At 42.1% G+C, this 19,884-nt stretch overlaps 1 protein-coding gene across 1 annotated transcript; it reads left to right on the top strand.

Moving 5' to 3' along the window:
* Positions 1-520: 520 nt before the first annotated feature.
* LOC114569593 (mitoferrin-2) lies at positions 521-16,531 on the top strand. The gene is made up of 4 exons (XM_028599534.1): positions 521-1,022; positions 11,299-11,527; positions 14,473-14,529; positions 15,832-16,531. Exons 1-4 carry the CDS (start codon positions 681-683, stop codon positions 16,419-16,421), a joined length of 1,218 nt encoding a protein of 405 aa, XP_028455335.1. The 5' UTR covers positions 521-680; the 3' UTR covers positions 16,422-16,531.
* Positions 16,532-19,884: the final 3,353 nt, after the last annotated feature.

The following is a 19,884-nucleotide window of genomic DNA, read 5'->3' as shown; positions in this document are numbered from 1 at the left end:
GATTAGTTTATGATTGTCACTAGTCCCTTTATTCAGCACGACCACAACAGTGGAAATATATATATATATATATATATATATATATATATATATATATATATATATATATATATATATATATATATATATATATTGGCTTTCTGTCAAAAATAATTTGAAATGTGTTTGAATCATATAGGCCAATAAATAATTCAGGTCAGCATCAGAAAATAGTTCTCTTCTTACTACTACAAATATTCTGTATACAACACCACAATAAAAAAAATAAAATAAAATAACCCACGGTAATACGTACAATTCCAATTTGGGACGTCCTGTATAAAACTTCCCGTACATTCATGTGACCTAAAATGTTACAAAATCGTCAACACCCACTGATGCTGTAGCTCAGCCCACTTTAGACAGAATTGGCCAATTGAAGGGACTATCAGTGATTGACAGTCAGCCTGTCGAATCAGAATTCAGCTTCTAGTGCGACTAAGTGGTAAACCCACAAAAGTCCCACCCGCTTGGACTGCCGTTTCCCGGACTTTCTGCGCAGCTGCTGTCTCGCAGAAGCAGCGACCCGCCAAGTCTCTTCGGGCAGGTTGGGATACAAATTAAGTTGCCAGGAAGACTACACCAACACGCGGGTCGCTAGAGTCGTCGATTATAACAGACTAGACGGACTTTTCACTTGAATGGAAGCGGACGGTTTCGTGTCCCGCCGAACGTCCGTGGAAACACCGGGCGTCGACAGCCGGGTTACTGGCGCTGCAGCCGGTGCAGGGTTTCGATGGATGGGCGGAAGGCTTCTGGACACCACGGGAGGATTTGTCGGGTCTCTATCACCGAGAATGGCCGGGGAACAGGGCTTTGCTCCGGTGTTGCATCGTGCAAGTCCCGAAACCTCGACCTCCGTCGAGCCAGAAATAGACTATGAAGGGCTACCGCAGGGAGCAGCCACCACCACACACATGTTGGCAGGAGCCGTGGCTGGCATCATGGAGCACTGCCTTATGTACCCCATCGACTGTGTTAAGGTATTCAAGCAAAGCTATACACAGCACAACGCTTATTTCTCCAGGCCCAGTTTATGTCACACGGAACGCAGCCACTGGTTGTTTAACGTAGCTAGGCCTGAACACAAGCCTGAGCTTGATTACCGTAAGCAGGCTACAAGCAGATGGGGTAACCTTGCTAACAGAGGTCAGTTAACAAACTAGCATTACCTAAACGGGAAATAACGCAACACAAGGTGGTTGAAGTAATATCCATATACGAGTATGTATGTTTGGCGCAGTTAAGCTTTCATTTTGGTCGATATTTGTTTAATAACAAACTGACAGATGCGTCTCCTCCATAGACTGTACAAATAATGGACGGAGCTTCCGGCTCTGAAAAGTGAAGCCAGTGCGCAAGTGCCTTAAACCTGCATTCAATCTAATTTCCAACAGGGGGCGACTCCACTGATAGCAAAAATAAGTCGGAGTAAATGGCCCTACTTCTCACTTGCTTTATTACCTCCTTAAACATTTTCCTAATGACTTTATTGGCTTAATTGCTAGTTTCAAGTCTTCTTCAATACAGCGTGCTGTTCATTTTATAAATGATGTTCCTATTTAAAATAGACAATAAAACAGGGCTGGCTACATACCGGACTGTCAACGGTAAAGGCTTAGCAATGCTAACCATGGCACTGTTTGCATTTAAATAGCCAAGAACTTTTATTAGGCACTGTCCAGTTTGCACCCTAAACTTTGACCCTTAACTTTCACTTCCTCAAAGTTAATTGGAACGTATCAGTCACCTAAAAATGTCTAGTTCAGCGTTCGGTGGCACCTTGCCAAACTAAGCTAGCTAGCGGTAAAACTCTGGCAATTTTCCATCTTTAGCATTTGGCTTAGCGCAGCGTTTTTAAAACCGTAGACGACACTGGCTTGACCACGTCCTTCTCCCCAACTCCACCCTCGCGTCCAAAAATAGTCCCGTTCGGTTTCAAAAAACCAAGATTGCTACGGCCAAATTTCTAAACTTGAGGCTTCAAAACGGTGGTCCACAACCAGTGGGTGACATCACTGCTGCTAAGTCCATTATTTTCATCGTCTCGCTTAGCTAGCACGCTACATACACGGGGTTCCCACGGTCATGGAAAACCTGGAAAAAGTCATGGAATTTCAAAATCTAATTTTCCATGCCTGGAACAGTAGCTCTAATATGCATTGATACGTGACAATGTTTTGTTAAATATCACATAGTTTCTTCATTTTTTTTTCTTCGTGTTCCGTCTCTCCCTAGCCTGGTTGACACCAGACCCACTCTCAGCTGTAACTGAGAGTGGGTCTGGGGAAGGTTCATTCACAGCCCATTTCCAAAGGGGCGTCACCAACGGACGCCGCTCAAATGCCTTTGGGTGCAATTGGATAGTCCTTCAACCAATCAGACCAACGATCCGGGTGACGTAGCAGCGACAGCGCCATCAACGGGTTGCTGTGCTTCGGTGGCTGTCATGTTGAATGTAAACAAAAAGCTCCTCGCCGTCGCTGCGCTATCGTCATCGTGTAAATCCCGCCTCAACGGTTGTGATTGGTGCCTCGATTTAGAAAAATTAGAAATGGGCATGAATGGCCTTTTGGCCAGACTGACTTGCAGAGCAAATCTCAAATTTGCTGGAAGCTCGTCAGGGTTTTCCCAGGCCAGTCTCTGCCTCCAGCTAGTTGAAATCATCTATGAATCTGATATGTTTTAATAATGCCGGGAAAGTGTAGGCTACATTTAATATTTCATGGGTAGATGCAGGTATGTGTCTGTCAACGGAAGAATAGGTTCAACATACCAAACAAATTAGCATAGCTAATCTAAACAAAGGTGTAATTGTAGTAGATGTACATGCAGGGTCCAAATGTACTTTTCGTTCACCAGGCAAATGGCTAATTTGTTGTGTTTTTTTGGCTTTTGAAACAAATCTACCTGCCACGTGCATATTTTACCAGTATTTGGCTGTTGGCTGGGTGTTGGTAATTTTGAACCCTGCGTATATGGTGCTGTTAGTCGGTGGTCTGTTTGTGATTGTAAAGACAATACTGAGAATTTAATGAGGGGAAAACGGTCCAAGGCCATCATGTGGAAAGTCCATTTGTGAAGAAAAAGTAGTGGTAAATTATTAACACGGATGGGTCATAGTCACCAGATCAATGGTCGACAGTATAGATGGCTAATTACAGAGAAATGAAACACACCTTGGCTTGTGATAGTGTACACAGTTGTCTTACCAATCGCTCTTGTTTGAATGTGTTTGTTTACTGTAAACCAATATAGATGAGATAACTGGATAGTTTTAGGATTACCCGACAATATCAAACAATGTTAAGGTATCAATTAATGTTAAGGTAAAACCTAACCAACAGAGGGAGGACACAGATTCATGTAGGGCTGCAACTAACGATTATTTTAATAATCGATAAATCTGTCAATTATTTTTTCGATTAATCGATGAATCGGATAAAAAAAACAAAAGCATTGATTTACATCAACTCAATACATACATACTTGTTGTTTTCGTTAATAGTTGTGTAAAGGTAAGTAACCCAAATGGCAGATACAGACAAGACACACACACACACACACACACACACACACACACACACACACACACACACACACACACACACACACACACACACACACACACACACACACACACACACACACACACACACACACACACATTAAATTATTACCATCATTGTAGTAAGTGCAAGTTAAGTTCGTTTATACACCACACACTAATATATTTGTCAACAATAACTGATATGGGACAAAGCACATAATGTATACATGACAACAGATTGAAAAATTAATGGGCCAAAAAAGGCGAGTGAATAAAACCGTGTATTTAGTCTTGTAAAGTATACCACCCCTGCTTTACTACGGTTATTACCGAGCTAACGCTAGCTTGTCATGCTAGTCAGCTGGATAACGAGTAAACAGCAGCACCAGAAGAGCTCCTGGAGGGACGGTACGTTCCTCACTTCAGACCGGAACAGAAGTAGGATAGTGTAGTGACTTTACCCTGCTGTTGAACTCCCTTCCTCCTCATCAAGGACTCCAACATGTTTACGTTTTAGGTGCTGACTCATCACCGTGGTGCGCCCGTGCCATGCCGTGTCGCTTTTGCTTATCTTGCAATTAACACGTTTTAGATTTATTTAGTGTGAAATGCTCCCACACCTTGGATGACTTGGGTCGTACTGATTTCTCTGCCTCCGCCGAGTGTTTCAGAACAACGTTACGGGTCTCTCCGGTCTCTCTCCGTATTTCCTCTACCCCCGCTCTGCTCTTTTTTTTTTATCTCCGCGACTAGGTGGCGTAATAGTTGCGCGACACAACTAATCGATTCGTTGCCAACTTTTTTGGTAATCGAATTTTATCGATTTTATCAATTCATTGTTGCAGCCCTTGATTCATGATTTATCCTGTTAATGTGCCTGCTGCATCAAGAGTAGTACTTAGGCGTTTTACTGCAAAACTGCAATTTTCGTGAAGAGAATTGTTACATAGTGTAACACGTGTGCTTGTGGGGTCCCTCTCAAACAGATCTCTGAAATGTGACCTTTACCTCTCTGTGCTCATGCGTTTCTCACTGTGTTTGAGTTGCTCTTCTAATGAAGAGTATGAAGCATGCTTACACTGGAAGAGAGACAACTTTAAGTGCATTCAAAGATTTAGTTGAGCACACTAAATGCACCTCATTTAGAATGTGTTGATAATCGACATTTTATTTCCCCCTCAATGCAGTGCACAACAGAAAATGAAGAGCTGCGTACAAGTGGAAGAAATCAAAACCAATAGTGGACAAGAATCCTCAGAAAAAACAATCTGAGGGAGAAACATTTGCTTATGTTTATTGGTTGACGTTTTGTTATTTCCTGAGAGAAGGGAAAAGAACGTACAGTACATTTCCTGTGCACCTATTGCAAAAACATTTTACTGTGAAGATAAGCATAAATAGCACAGACTGAGCAGTATTTGTTTTGAATTGCAACATGGCAAATGAGGAACCGTTTATTGGGCCTGAACCGAGCCGACAAACTATCCACTCGCTGCATACCTCAACGCTCAAAGATGTTGGACTGACGCCGCAACCTCCTTTTTACCAAAAGACCCATTATTAAGAATTAGGAATGACTCTTCAAAATGATGAATAGTCAAAAGTCAGTTGTTTACATCAAGACCAAATGCATATTCGTCTTGCTGTCTACAACTGGCTGTTCTTAAGACCTTGGTTCTCTTTATCCAGACTGTTGTTGAGTTCAAACAGAGCTCCTGTTCACTACAAATTCCTTGGTAATTAGCTCTTCCAGTTGGCACGTTTTTTTGGCACGACAACCTAAAACAGGATCACCCCTTGTTTACAATAGCATTGCAAATCGGGGAAAAGGTCTTGTAAAGATTCTCAGATGTCTGAAACGATTATCACCGGACAGAATTATAGTTATTCCGAATTTTGAAAAAGTAATAGTAAAACATACTTTTTTAATGTATACAGTACAGGCCAAAAGTTTGGACACACCTTCTCATTCAATGTGTTTCTTTATTTTCATGACTATTTACATTGTAGATTCTCACTGAAGGCATCAGAACTATGAATGAACACATATGGAATTATGTACTTAACAAAAAAGTGTGAAATAACTGAAAACATGTCTTATATTTTAAATTCTTCAAAGTAGCCACCCTTTGCTTTTTTTGATAACTCTGCAAACCTTTGGTGTTCTCTCAATGAGCTTCATGAGGTAGTCACCTGAAATGGTTTTCCCTTCACAGGTGTGCTTTGTCAGGGTTAATTAGTGGAATTTGTTCCCTTTATTAATAAAAAAGCAAAGGGTGGCTACTTTGAAGAATCTAAAATATAAGACATGTTTTCAGTTATTTCACACTTTTGTTTTAAGTACATAATTCCATATGTGTTCATTCATAGTTGTGATGCCTTCAGTGAGAATCTACAATGTAAATAGTCATGAAAATAAAAAGGAAACTCATTGAATGAGAAGGTGTGTCCAAATGTTTGTATGATAAATTGAATTTATGTTACTTATCACATTGTGATACGCATATAATGCCATTTTAAATGGTCACCCTGTGGTTAGAACTTGTCAAAATACATCAGTATATCTTTACATTTCTATTGTGGATATTTAAGAAAAGTAATTTATGTTTAAACGGCTTGCCTTTTTCTTAATAAAAAGAAACAAGGCACAATTAAAAGTTGACAAGCTCAAGACACACCCTGGCAAAATCTCAGGTTTTGTACTCCTTTTGTCCAACAACTATTTTTTATTTTTGTTTGGCTTGTAAATGGGCCCCGTGAACCTGGATTTGATTAGTACAAGTATTAAGAAATGTGATCAACGGCAAGACATCTTTATTTCTAAAACACATATCCGCAACAAGGCAATTTGAAGACAAGAACGATTTTTAATGGTCATTCTTCCCTTAACTCTCTGTTCCCCCCTTCGGTACAGACAGTGGCTGCCTGTTTCAGCCACAAAGGCGAAGGAGGAGGAGGAAGTGCATTACAAAGTTGTGGCCAAAAATCTTTTGGCTCGAGGAAGCCAGTTTGGTTTTTGATTACAGTAATGTTGTGTTCTCAACTTCCTCTTTCCCAAGATTTCTCTATTTTCACAATCTTGGTTCCGTGTTCCTGCACAGCAGGTTGGCCAACATCTTTTGATATCTACTAGTTCGTTCTTTCCACTAATTTCCGACTCAGTTTCCTCATTGCTCGCAGCTCGTAACCTGAAGCCAGGATTAGAGCATTGTTTCCCTGATCTCTTCTGGTTGTAACTTAAAATTCTGCTGCACCTCTGACCAAACCCAACTGTAATCTCAAAGTATACCGACCGCACCCTGAGTTAGGGCTGGGCGATATGGACCAAAAGTCATATCCCGATATATTTTGGCTGAATATCGATATACGATATATATCCCGATATTTTTTTCCGCAAAGTGAGAGCAAATGTTCAGTCAAAGCCAAAATCAAATATGACATGTCACAAGTAGTTTCATAGAGACAGTTGCAAAATCAAATAAATAATAAACCGGTTTCTTCACCTGGTTCATGATTAAATGCTCAGCTGTTCAAATAACAATAAAATGTAAACCTAAATACTGTATAACAGGAGTACCTTTTTTGAAATCAAAGCTCCATATTTGTGATTCGTTCCAAAGGTCAATTAAGCTTTTGATATTAATATAATCTACTTTGTTCAAAATGTAATGCCTCATGCCTGTAAGCCTAGGTTTATAGTCCCATTCTTCCACTTGATACTGCTTCCACTTAAGTAAACTAAAAGATGAACTATCGACTACAAAACAAAGAAACTAATTAATGTGTTAATACAAAGAATATTTATTATGATCGGTTCACAGATCTGAGTCCAAACGGAAACTTCACCCTTCTGAACTAAGAGTTTCTGCTTCAAGGTGAAGTTTAAAACAGACTGAAATGTCCAGGCTCATTCCTCCACTATTTATTTCTGTATGTATTTATGCGTTACATGTCATTTTAACGGGCACTGAGCTCCAGATCCTGCAGCTGCAGACGGTCTCTGCTGCCCCGCTGTAGCTTCTCTCCGTCCGCCTGCCGCCGGCAAACTTATTGGAACTTTCCGCCGATATCGACATACAGGTCGTCCTGGACTACGTGTAAGATCCTACCGATCACCACTCTGTCTTTGGCTGGTCCGATTTGGATCAGCGGGGACCCAGCGCAGCAGCGAGGCAAAGCTGTGTTTTTCCCGGGAAGAGACGCTGCGGCCGGCCACGGAGCTCTCCGCCTCCCGCTGCCGCCGGAGCTCAGGTTGCTGGTCGAAGGCGGCATACATAATCATAAAACACATTGTCACCTGTTAAATGTTATTCATTGCTGTTTGTTCTTTTCATTTCCTCTATCAAACATAATTAAGCAGTGCAAAAGTCCGGCATCTTTAGCGTTGATCTGAATGCTTCGCACCCCTGTTCCAAGATGGCGGCGGTTTTGACGTATGTTTAGAACCTCAAGGCGACATCTGTGTATATATCTATGGGAGCAAGGATCACATTTGAACTATATCGATATATGCGATATGGTCTAATTCCATATCTCATTTAAAAATATATCGATATATTTTTAATATCGATATATCGCCCAGCCCTACCCTGAGTACACGTCTCTAGATCACTACAGTGATATTTCCAACCACTTTATGATAGCGAAAGGATTTTCAGCTGGTGTTAAGTTGCTACATTCCTACTGGGCTAGGCCGGTATCAAGGTATTCCAGTACACCAGGGTATTTAGACAAGAATGTCTGCAAAGACACCTAAATGTCAGATGTATTTCCTTGTAGAAATGTCTGTCGCTTCCTGTAACCGTCTGATTGAAAGTTAGCAATGTGGCTGTTGTATTAAACTTTGTATATTGTGATTAAATGTCTCGCTGTGAGGAAGTTATTTTCTCACACTGCACAAAATAAAGGGCACCATCAGGGATTTAACTATTACCGGTGTAACGGTAAACCACGATAAAAAACGCTGACGATAACCATTACCGTTTTTGTTTCATTTGAAAATATTATTATTATTATCACGGTGGATTACCACGGTGTGGAAAGAGTGTGTTTAATCCGAGTCTTTGATTACACATGATTGTAGTTATTTTTGTAATTTGTTTATAGTGGCTATTTATTTTAAATGCATAATGCACTTTGTCTTATTTATTTACGGTTTACTTTAAAGTGTTCATGGGTACAGTTTTACATTTAATTTTTAAGATTATTTTTTGGGGCATTTTTAGGCCTTTTATTGACAGGACAGCTGAAGAGATGAAAGGGGAGAGAGAGGGGGGGAATGACATGCAGCAAAGGGCCGCAGGTCGGAGTCAGAGTTGAACCAGGGCCCGCTGCGTCGAGGAGTAAACCTCTATATATGGGCGCCCACTCTACCAACTGAGCCATCCGGGTGCCCTACATTTTAATTTTGATGATGAAGAAAACTAGTATATAATTAGTGGTGTTTCTTTGATTTGTTTCCATATTGTTCTTTGTGTCTTAGCTTGAATGTTTGGATTTGTATAATTTTAAACCTGCACTACTGGAAATGTTCCTGACAAATAAGCTGTTTACATGCCGAACCCTTGTTCCTTTTGATGTTAAAAGTTGCACTTTTGATGAGGTATTACCCATATTTTTATAATATAATCAACACTGTTACACTTTTTGAGACTATTTCAGCTTGTGTACGCCTATCACTGCTTTCTGAACATAGTGAACACACTTTAAAAAATACCGCGATAATACCGAAAACCGTGATCATTTTAGTCACTATAACCGTGAGGTTAAACTTTCATATCGTTACATCCCTAGTCACCATGTTGTCTCGTAACTAAAGGGAGAACAAAAATTCCCAGTGACTGGCCCCAACAGGAATAATGTTGACGAGAAGGCTGAACAAGACATGGCACAAACATAAAAAAATAACATTCGTTGTGTCCTTGTAGTGCAAATGACCCCAGAGTTATCTCGCTGACTAGATCAGCTATAACAACTTGACAGCAGAGAGACATTTCTCCCGGCTGTGTGGGTAGTAGATGTTACCGGTATATTACTCCTTTTGTCATCCAATCAAGGGCCTTTTGTTTCCAAGCAAGAGGAGAGTCAGCTGTAGCTGCCAGGTTGGAGACGAGTCCCTCAGAGATCAAGGTTTTAGTCCCAGAGGTTAGTGTCTGTCATCTTACAGGCCAACAGCAAACCTAACAAGAGACACCGAGAACATCCAACATGCAATCGGACCAAAAGTGAAATATTATTTAGTGTACGACAAGATGACAAGTTGACAATGTATAGTTTATTTTGAAGGCACATAAACCACTATACAGCTTTATGTGTTGTTCATTTCAATGTCAAGTACTACATACATTTAACACGCCCTCCTCCACTTCTTGTTAGCAATTACATAACCCTATATGTTACATAAGTGAGTCAATGACTGCATCTTGACTGCCTTTCAGCGGTTTGCATGACTGAGGTCCTCATGCCTATTTGTAATCTTTGCAAATAAAGCTTTACAATGGCATAAGTAGTCTTGTTTGGCAAGCTTCAGCTGTTGTACTTGAGTCTTAATATTTGTCCTTAATAAGGTACATGTCAAGATAATCACTTATGTATGTGGAAAAAGTGACATACACACAAAGCCCTTTAGTATTGTTTTTTCGTTCACTGACATCTGATTCTGCTTTTTGGTCTAGCCATCTGGCTCTTTGTCAGTCTTGGGCTGAGCAATCTTTCTGTTTGGTGCTCCAAAAAAAGACACGCACAAAAAAACTCCACCAGCCTTGAATACACTGCTCATATTGTGGATGACTGGGCAAATTCCATTTGAGTTATCATTTCCCAGAAGCAGGGAGCAGGAATGTGCATGTAAGCCTCCAGGACCCAGCCGCTGTAAATAATCAGCGGGGGGAGGGTGGAGGCACGGGCAATTCCCTTATTGCATGTCACGAACAGTTTGAATATTGCGCCATCTTGTTCTGTAGCTGTGGCATTTCATTCATCGGTCCCGTATTCGGCCGCTTTATTTATACCCGCGCGTGGGCGGCTGTGGCTCAGGCGGTAGAGCGGTCGTCTACCAATCAGAAGGTCGGCGGTCCGATCCCTGGCCCTGTACTCGCATGTCGAAGTGTCCTTGGGCAAGACCCTGAACCCAGAGTTGCTCCCGATGCTGCGCCATCGGAGTGTAAATGTGTGTGAATGTTTATCTGATGAGCAGGTGGCTCCTTGTGTGGCAGCCTCGGCCACGGTGTGTGAATGGTTCCTGTACTGTGTAAATGCGCTTCGAGTAGTCGTTAAGACTAGAACAAAATAAATTCACGTGCACAGATTCACTGATGTTGTGATACTGCTTATCTGAGCAATACTAGTGTTTTGTTTTTGCACCACTTCCTGGTTGCGTTCAGCACTCTGAAGTCCCCATTGGTGGTTTGTGGTCGGCGACTTTGTCTGCAGTCGATTCTCTCTAAGTTTGATGTCGAGGCACAGTCTCACTTTTATAATCAATCATGTGGTTGTTTTTAAGAATTACCGGGACAGCTGGAGCAACTGATGGTGGAAGAGCTCATTGTTCTTCTTTGTAATAACATCCGCTACCAATCTAATCTAAAAAACATAATTCACCAGCTCTGTGAAGTCAGGAGTTATAAAACTCTGCACACTTTCTATGAAAACAATTTGGATAAATATGTAATTTTTTATTTTGGTGTCTGCGTTTGTTCCTCTCACGCCAGACTCGCATGCAAAGCCTGCACCCCGAGCCGGGAGCGCGCTACAGGAACGTGATGGACGCCCTTCGGCAGATTGTGCGGACGGAGGGGGTGTGGCGGCCAATCAGAGGTGTGAATGTGCTGGCGGTGGGGGCGGGGCCGGCCCATGCTCTCTACTTTGCCTGCTACGAGAAGATCAAGTTCTCGCTCAGTGACGCCATTCACCCCGGAGTAAACAGCCACTTTGCAAATGGTAAGACGTCTTCCAACACACACACACAGACACAGACACAGACACACACACACACACACACACACACACAGACACAGACACAGACACACACACACACACACACACACACACACACACACACAGACACACAGACCTCAATGAAATGTTACTTTTCATTCACGATGCTCAAACATAGCTTTTTTTTATTTTTTTTTAAACAATTTAACAACTCATTTTAAGGCAGGTTTGGTGATAATACAAGGTTTTTACGTAACTATTATATTAGTATTCCTAGTATTATTAAAAAAAAAAAAAAAAAAAAAAAAAAAAAGCATTGCATTTTCAAACTAAGGCCTTAAAGCTACGTTTAGAGGTGGGCGATATATCGTTAAGACGATAATATCCAAATTGTTGTCTGGACGATGTGCAAATTTGGGATATCGAATATTTCATAATTTGTACAATCCGACCCCCCAAACATGAAAAGAGCTGAAGGAAGTTAAAGAGAAAACAAATAGCGCACACTATAACCTTGTAAACAATTATATGTAGCGATTTTAATACTGTAGGGGTTTGTTTGACTGTATATTTTTGTACAAAATCACGATCGTCCTGCACGAGAGTAAGCTGCTACTAGTTCTTACCTGTGTGTTATGACGTTCACTCATGTCAACAAAGATGGCGGCGCGCGATTGTGCAGCGACTCTCCTCTCGGTGTATATTTATACAAGTACGTACAGCCACACTGAACTAATCAATACAGGACCACGATACAACACACTGAACTAATCAATACAGGACCACGATACGACACACTGAACTAATCAATACAGGACCACGATACGACACACTGAACTAATCAATACAGGACCACGATACAACACACTGAACTAATCAATACAGGACCACGATACGACACACTGAACTAATCAATACAGGACCACGATACGACACACTGAACTAATCAATACAGGACCACGATACAACACAGCCGTTACGAGAGCCTTCCAGGCGGCTCATAACATCCCGGTGGACATAGCCTGATAGAGCCCTCCAGGTTGTTGTTGGCGCTAGCACGCCAAGCTAGCTATCTACCGGCAGAATGAGAAAATAACTCCGGCCCGACCAGAGGTGGAGGACTGCATTTTTGTGCACAATGAATGGAGTACCAACTGCAGGATCGTTACCCAGCACGGCTCACCTGACCTGGAGCCCTGTCTGTAATATACTGACCATTTTATTTACTACGAAAACAGCACACTGCCGTCTACATAGCCCCCGATGCTAACATTAGCAAAAGTTTGGTTCACTGCTAACCATAGTGAACAAACTGCAGCGCGATCACCTGGATACGGGATACAGGGGACTTTAACAAGGCGTCCTTAAAGTCTGTTCCCCTCCAGCTTTCTCCCAGCATGTAGATTGTGTTACTAGAGGGAAGAACACACTAGACCATGTTACTCTAACATCAAGAAAGATACACAACTGCACCTCTCCCTCACCTGGGCCAGTCAGATCACATCCAACTCCTGATCCCAGCTTAAGTCCCGGTCAGAAGGACTATACAGCCAAGTAGGACTATCAGAACCTGGTCTGACCCGGCCCTGTCCCAGCTCCAGGACTGCTTCCAATAAGGACATGGTTGTGTGCAATATGTTACAGAACAGAGCCCTTTGTTTATTGTTATGATTTCATCTTGCTTGTACATTTTCCCAAGAGAACCACTGAAATAGCCTCCGAGCAGGGCTTCTTTTAACTTCTAGAAGGATTTCAAAAATATCATCTGAATATCGATATCGAGATATTGAAAAAAATATCGAGATATTCATTTTTGTCAATATCTCCCACCCCTAGCTACGTTGTGTATGAATTTCTCCCATCTAGCGTTGAGATCATATATCGCAATCAACTCTCTCTCTCGCCACGCAGTTCACAGTACGTATTGCCGCTACGGTAGCCTTCACGGTTCAAAAAGCGAAGGTGTACAAAAGGCAGTCAATTAGCCGTCGTTGTTGGACGGCGTGTCAGAGAGGGCGCCGGCGCGCACTTCACACCACGAGCGGGCATGCGCGCGCCACCCGATGGAAAAGACAGAGAAAGAAAAAAGGAGACTGCAGTGGTCCGGAGGATAATTAACTAGTTGGGATTTGCTCCAATGTTCACTCTTTTTTTTTTTTTTTTTTTTTTTCTGATGACGCCGGTCTCTCGCTCTTTTCAATCTCTGTTTTATTTTTCTGGGCGAAGAAGAAGACTCCTGTTCCTGAAATTTGGATTTTGAATCCGTGTGGTCCTCCATGTTTCCTTCTTCAAACTTGCCGGGGGGCGGGAAGCGACGATACCCATTAGCAGCAGCTGTGAGTCGAAAACGTGAAAGGCGCAGCAGTATATCCTGTATGTCCCTTACCGGCTACCGTATTTCTAGATGGCGCATGAATATGGAGCGTCTACTCCAGTTCATGCAAGCGCAAATGTAAAATTTCAAGCCAAAAGGAATACTTGGAATTAATGGTGGAGGTAAATATTCATGAAAAAGGACGAGTTTGTGAACGGGCAACACAGATTTTGATAATGAACAACTGAACCCGTTACACACTGGACCTTTTAAAAGTATTGAATTTCGTTTACAAAGGTCTTACATTTTTAGACCTTGAGTCATAAAAAAAATGTTTTGTGTGTAATGTTACAGTTGACTATTTGGTGTGACTTGGATGTTTATACGACTGTACAGGTAGGGTTACGTCACACCTCGCATAGCTATTGTGTATTAAATATGTGAGTACTATTATAATAAAAGTAAATTTGAGTACTTAGTAAATATTTCTTCTTCTCGCCCTTAAAAGCCGTACGGATTTTCCATTATGCGGCCGTGAAGTTGCCGTTACATTTTCCTACCAAGTGACCCGTTGGGAGGAGGTTGTCATGGTTGGGGCTTTAACATCCGCCTCACTGTTTCCTCTGTTGTGCAGGAGTGGCGGGCTGCATGGCCACGGTGCTGCACGACGCCGCCATGAACCCGGCCGAAGGTAATACCTCCTCTTCTTTGCCTAAACACACACACACACACACACACACACACACACACACACACACACACACACACACACACACACACACACAGTATATTCTGCACAGTGAAGACTCACTGTCGGTCTATGTATCAGTCCCACCAGAAAAAAACGATTATGCGATTGCATAATTCAATGCATAATCAGCCAAAGTTCGCATATTTATGCGGGGGGAGGCCGCATTTTTTCAAATACGCCGCACTTTCGCCGGATAAATTGCTGATTTCTGCGCAAAATATGCGGGGCTTGCATGATTTCATAATCCACGCATTTTTGTTACAAAAAAGTCACATATATCTTAGCAGAAAGTTGAGAAATATTGCGTTTACTTCACACGAGAGCAGCCATTTTCCCCTGTTACCATGGGAACGTTGTGAAGTGACGTAATTACGCGACGTGAACATCATCAAAAAGCAGGGTGTTGGGCAATCACACAGTTTTTGCAAGTTCCCGAAATTTCATCGCATAAAATTGCATGAATATCCCGCATATTCCATCGCATTTTTTAAGAAAACGTGCCCCATAATCAAGGATTTTTGCCCCGCAACGATCACAAAAAAACTCACACATTTTTCTGGTAGGACTGGTGTATAGAAGTTGTCACCCTCCTTCAAAGACCCTTGTAGAAAGTCTCTGACGGTGTTATTCTGCCATCAGGACACTTGGTGGAGCTCCAGACTCAGATGTGTTACAGGAGAGCTGTTTACCAAAATGTTACTGCAATAAACCAGTTGAAGAGTTACATAATTACTTTGAAATATGTATTTATCAGCGTTCCAGCAGCATCATCATAATATTGTAATATTGTTTTTCCAACACGGTAACATAGATTTTCTTGACCACAGATGTCTTCTCAACAATCCTATTTGATGTTAGACTTTATATTTCTGCTAAGAGTTTTATGATTTTTAAAGCTTATAAAAAATGCTAATCCATCTGCAACAATAGTCCTCGATAGTCAAGCATTAGGCCTTTTTAATAATTGTTTTAATTTATTGTTCACTTGATTCAGTTTATTTATGTAACTTTAGTCCCACATATGCCACCCGTTTTTGCCATGAATTGTATTAAGAAAACAAGGTTGTTTTTGTTTTTTAAGACAAAGTTTGGTTAAACATCTTTCTTTCCTTTCTAGTGTTCCTGCCTTCCTCTCACTTCCTCTTTTCACTGTCCTGTTTGATTGTGTAATCATGTGAAATGTATACTTTGGGGTTTTCCCTGCTAATTTCCTCTCCTTCCCCTCGTCCCCCTCCCCCCCAGTTGTGAAACAGCGAATGCAGATGTTCAACTCTCCTTACCGTGGCGTGCTGGACTGCATGGGGTCTTTATGGCGGCACGACGGCCCGGCCGCCTTCTACCGCAGCTACACCACCCAGCTGACCATGAACGTGCCCTTCCAGGCGCTCCACTTCATCACCTACGAGTACCTCCAGGAGCTCCTCAACCCCCACAGACAGTACAACCCTTCCTCCCACGTGGTGTCGGGCGCGCTGGCCGGCGCCCTGGCCGCCGCCGCCACCACGCCCCTCGACGTCTGCAAGACCCTCCTCAACACGCAGGAGGCCCAGGCCATCCACGTGATCCAGGCCGAGGCCGCAACGGCATCCGGGGCGGTCGGGGCGGCCACGGCCGCCGCCGGCAGCCGCCACATCTCTGGCCTCTGCGACGCCTTTCGGACGGTGTACAGAACGGGAGGCATGCCGGCCTTCTTCAAAGGCGTCCAGGCGCGCGTCATCTACCAGATGCCCTCCACGGCCATCAGCTGGTCCGTCTACGAGTTCTTCAAATACATCATCACCAAGCGCCAGCACGAGAGGCGGCTGCGCGGGGATCGCGACGGCGACAAATAAACGCCACGCCGTAAGATTGGGTGTCGGCAACGAAAGGGTTTATTGCAATCGATCACGGTTCTATCGGTATTGATCACTTAAACATCTAAAGGTTTAAAAAAAAAAAAAAAAAAAAAAAAAACAAAGATCCTGAACTTTAGATTCTTTGAGCAAACTTTTTTTCCTGAGATCTGTTGAGCGCGGTCTGCTCTAGTTCACGGCAGGCAAGGACACGTACACCTAGGAGGCAAATAGTCTTGATTTGTAGACGTTGAAGAAATGTCCTTCAATACCCATCGGTAAGAGAAGAGCCTCGAAGGGGTTGACGGGGAGTTCTCGTTTTCCTGAACTCACCCCACTAAATTATGATGCTTTTAACTATTTTTCATTTTAGTGTTCAACTTGACAAACTCCCTCTATTGGCTTTCAAAAAGCTTCTTATTCGTGGAGGGCAAGGCAACGTAAAAGCAAAGTTGCATTTGGCCATTTGATCAAAGAAATGCTCTCTTCCCCTCCACCACCGACAAAAAAGACCGACTCTGAAGTTAAAGTGCTGACTTTGAGCTTTAATTTGAGGGCGTTTACATTCACTTCCAATGAACTGTGTAGAAATGATAGCATTTTTGTCATACATACCTGCCAAAAGGATAAAGCTAGCAATCCTACATCGGTGGCAAAGTCCGCACTTTAACCTCATAGTTACAAATCCGGTGCGTTTTGAGTACAGAGCCAAGACGAAAATTCATCACAATCCAAGTTCAAAGAACTGCGCCATGAGCTGAGTTACACCCCTCTCTGAAATGCTCACGCTGCACTTCTCACTTCAAGGTATTATCACCATAAAAAATTCTGACCACGTGGTGGCGTACCGTAGACTGGGTAAACTAGGGCTGGGCGATATGGAGAAAATCAAATATCACTATTTTTTTACCAAATACCTCAATATCGATACCACAACGATATTGTAGTGTTGACTATTGGTGCTTTCACAAAATATTTACACAATGAGATTTTTGATAAATAATCACCAGTAATGTGGATATAATCACTAAGTGGGTAAAGGCAAATAATAGAACAGTTACAACAGTCTGGTGAGTTCAGAAAATGACATCACTTTACTTTAATGTAACCTTTAAAACCAGGAAAAGACACCACTTACGCCATATAACAATATTAAGATATCCCAAATCTAAGACGATATCTAGTCTCATATCACAATATCGATATATTGCCCAGCTCTAGTGTAAACCCAGCCTGATCGGCAGGAGATTTGAATTCGCCCTGCAGCTCAGGCTGGTAACCTGTACGTTTATCTCTCCTGCTTCCGTTAACAAATTTGCGGGAACCAATCACAAACTGGCTCGCGCTATTGGCGGGTTTAACGCGATTGACGATAGAGAAGCGACCCAGCAGCTTCTTGTTTACATTCAACGAGCCGGCCACCCAAAGCGCAGCCACCCATTGGTGCCGCTGTCGCTGCTACGTCACCCGGCTCGTTGCTCTGATTGGTTGAAGGACTGTCCAATTGCTCCCAGAGGCATTTGAACTATGCCCGTTGATCACGCAGTAGAAAATACAGAGCAGACTCCCCCAGACTAATGTTCAATCTTAAAAGATTGTGCTTGGTCTGGTGGTAGCCAGACCAAGCACAATGGACTGGCAATGGAGACCTAACTGGAGGTTTTACAGAATCGGCCATATCAAATTAGTTTGAATACTTTTTTGAGTATTGCACCGCCTGGAATTCTGTTTTTTGAAGGTCTAATTATTTCTGGATTAAAAATAATTCCAGTATTCAACACTTGAGTGGAACGGATGATGTGAGTGTGTGTTTGCGTGCGTGAGTTACAGTGACTGGATGAGCGCAAGTGGACTGGATCAGTTTGATAGAGCTCGGGTGTCCGCACGGCTGAGCTATCCACTTTGTGTTGTCCTTCAAAGGAAAAACGCCGCAAAAGGTGGGTCAAAAATATTTAGCTTTTTCTTTCTGGTTAGTGTTCTGACCACAGTGCAATTTCTTTTGAAGGACAATATGAAAGGGGGTTATTGCATTAACGGTTTCATGTCGTCACTTGGGTATCTTTGCGGGTGCTTTCAAATTAGCGCACACGTGAGGGATTGTCTCTGGGTGGAGCCGCGCACACTTCGCTCACAGGCTCGTAGACTCACGCTGGTACGTTTCTTAAATCCCATTTTTGTTCTAAAACTATCGGTCATATGGAAGATACTGCAGCTGAAAGATTCAGTGCAGCAAGAAAAAATAATGCTACATCTTTTTAAGAAAATGTTAACCCTCTGTTAACAAAATGTAAACACTTCTACAAAGTGTTTCTAATCTGAGGATTTTTTTAAATTAAATTCACATGTAGAGTTTTAGAACAAGAATTACAGACGGAACAAAAATGGCACGAGTATTCACCTTAGACAGTCACTTTGTTACCTTTTTATTATTTTTTTTTTTTAAACGCACTTAATAGCAGTTATCATTGTTAGGACCAAAAAATAACAATAAGTATAACTCATAACTTAACTAACTAACAAGTACACAGAACAAAGTAACAATACTTGTACACATGCCTTCGGTTAGCCGCTATACATCCAACGCACAACTACTACAAAGAGACCCTCGGCTAGAGATGTCCTTTTGTGTTTTGAAGCCTATAAAGAAGATCCTATTGTACATATTATATATTATATATAAATATGGACAAATCTAGATAATATACCCAAACTCTCCTAACCAGCTAAGTTTTGAAGCTAACCTGTATTTTGAATTATACAAATATATGAAACGGAAGATTTTATCAAGACTGCGCTGTAAAAAGTCGAGTGTTTTTATTTTATTTTTTGTTGAAAGTCTACAGATCCTCCCCTGGCAGGTAGCAACAAAGGAAAGCCTGGATTATTTTAAATTCAGACATACGAGTATGGAGAAAAAGTTAAAGACTATTTAAAATAAATGATTGTGTTGCTCATGTGGAGCCAAGTTTCAGGATTGGGACACCAAAGACAGAGAGCGATAGAGATAGACAGCAGGGGAACGTTTGGTTCGACACTAATGTGAAAAGCTTGAACGCTGTCTGTCTGAGAGCGGCCCCTGTATTTTGTGAATTGTAAATAAACTGGCTAAGGCAGCTCCTCGCAGAAGCAGGGTCTTCTCTTGGTGCTGGCTCATCAAGCGCTGACAGAACTTTTGTCTACTTGTCTTACTTTTCTCCTTGCTCCCTTTCCACATATTGAACCGTGCAACTTTAATGTAGGTCTAACAATCAGCCAGCAGGTGTCGCTGATACTGGGACGACCCTCGCTGCCAGATCTGTTGGTTGGTATGCACAGATGTCAGCACTGTTATGATAACTAGAAGAATGATGGCCAACTCTATAAAGATAAGACCCAGATTATTAAAAATTAATTCATGATGATTTACAGTAGCCGATGCCATTGGCAGTATTAACTTTTAGTCAATGCAGTATTACATGTCAAC

Source organism: Perca flavescens, chromosome 2 (assembly GCF_004354835.1).
Source record: "Perca flavescens isolate YP-PL-M2 chromosome 2, PFLA_1.0, whole genome shotgun sequence".
NCBI lineage: Eukaryota > Metazoa > Chordata > Actinopteri > Perciformes > Percidae > Perca > Perca flavescens.
This window is presented reverse-complemented; position numbering and strand designations above follow the sequence as displayed.

Excerpts from the sequence above, each read along its gene's own strand:
- LOC114569593 (XM_028599534.1), top strand. The coding sequence starts at position 681 with ATGGAAGCGGACGGTTTCGTGTCCCGCCGAACGTCCGTGGAAACACCG. Across the intron at positions 1,023-11,298 it reads ACCCCATCGACTGTGTTAAG|ACTCGCATGCAAAGCCTGCA; the intron begins GTATTCAAGCAA and ends CTCTCACGCCAG. Across the intron at positions 11,528-14,472 it reads AAACAGCCACTTTGCAAATG|GAGTGGCGGGCTGCATGGCC; the intron begins GTAAGACGTCTT and ends TCTGTTGTGCAG.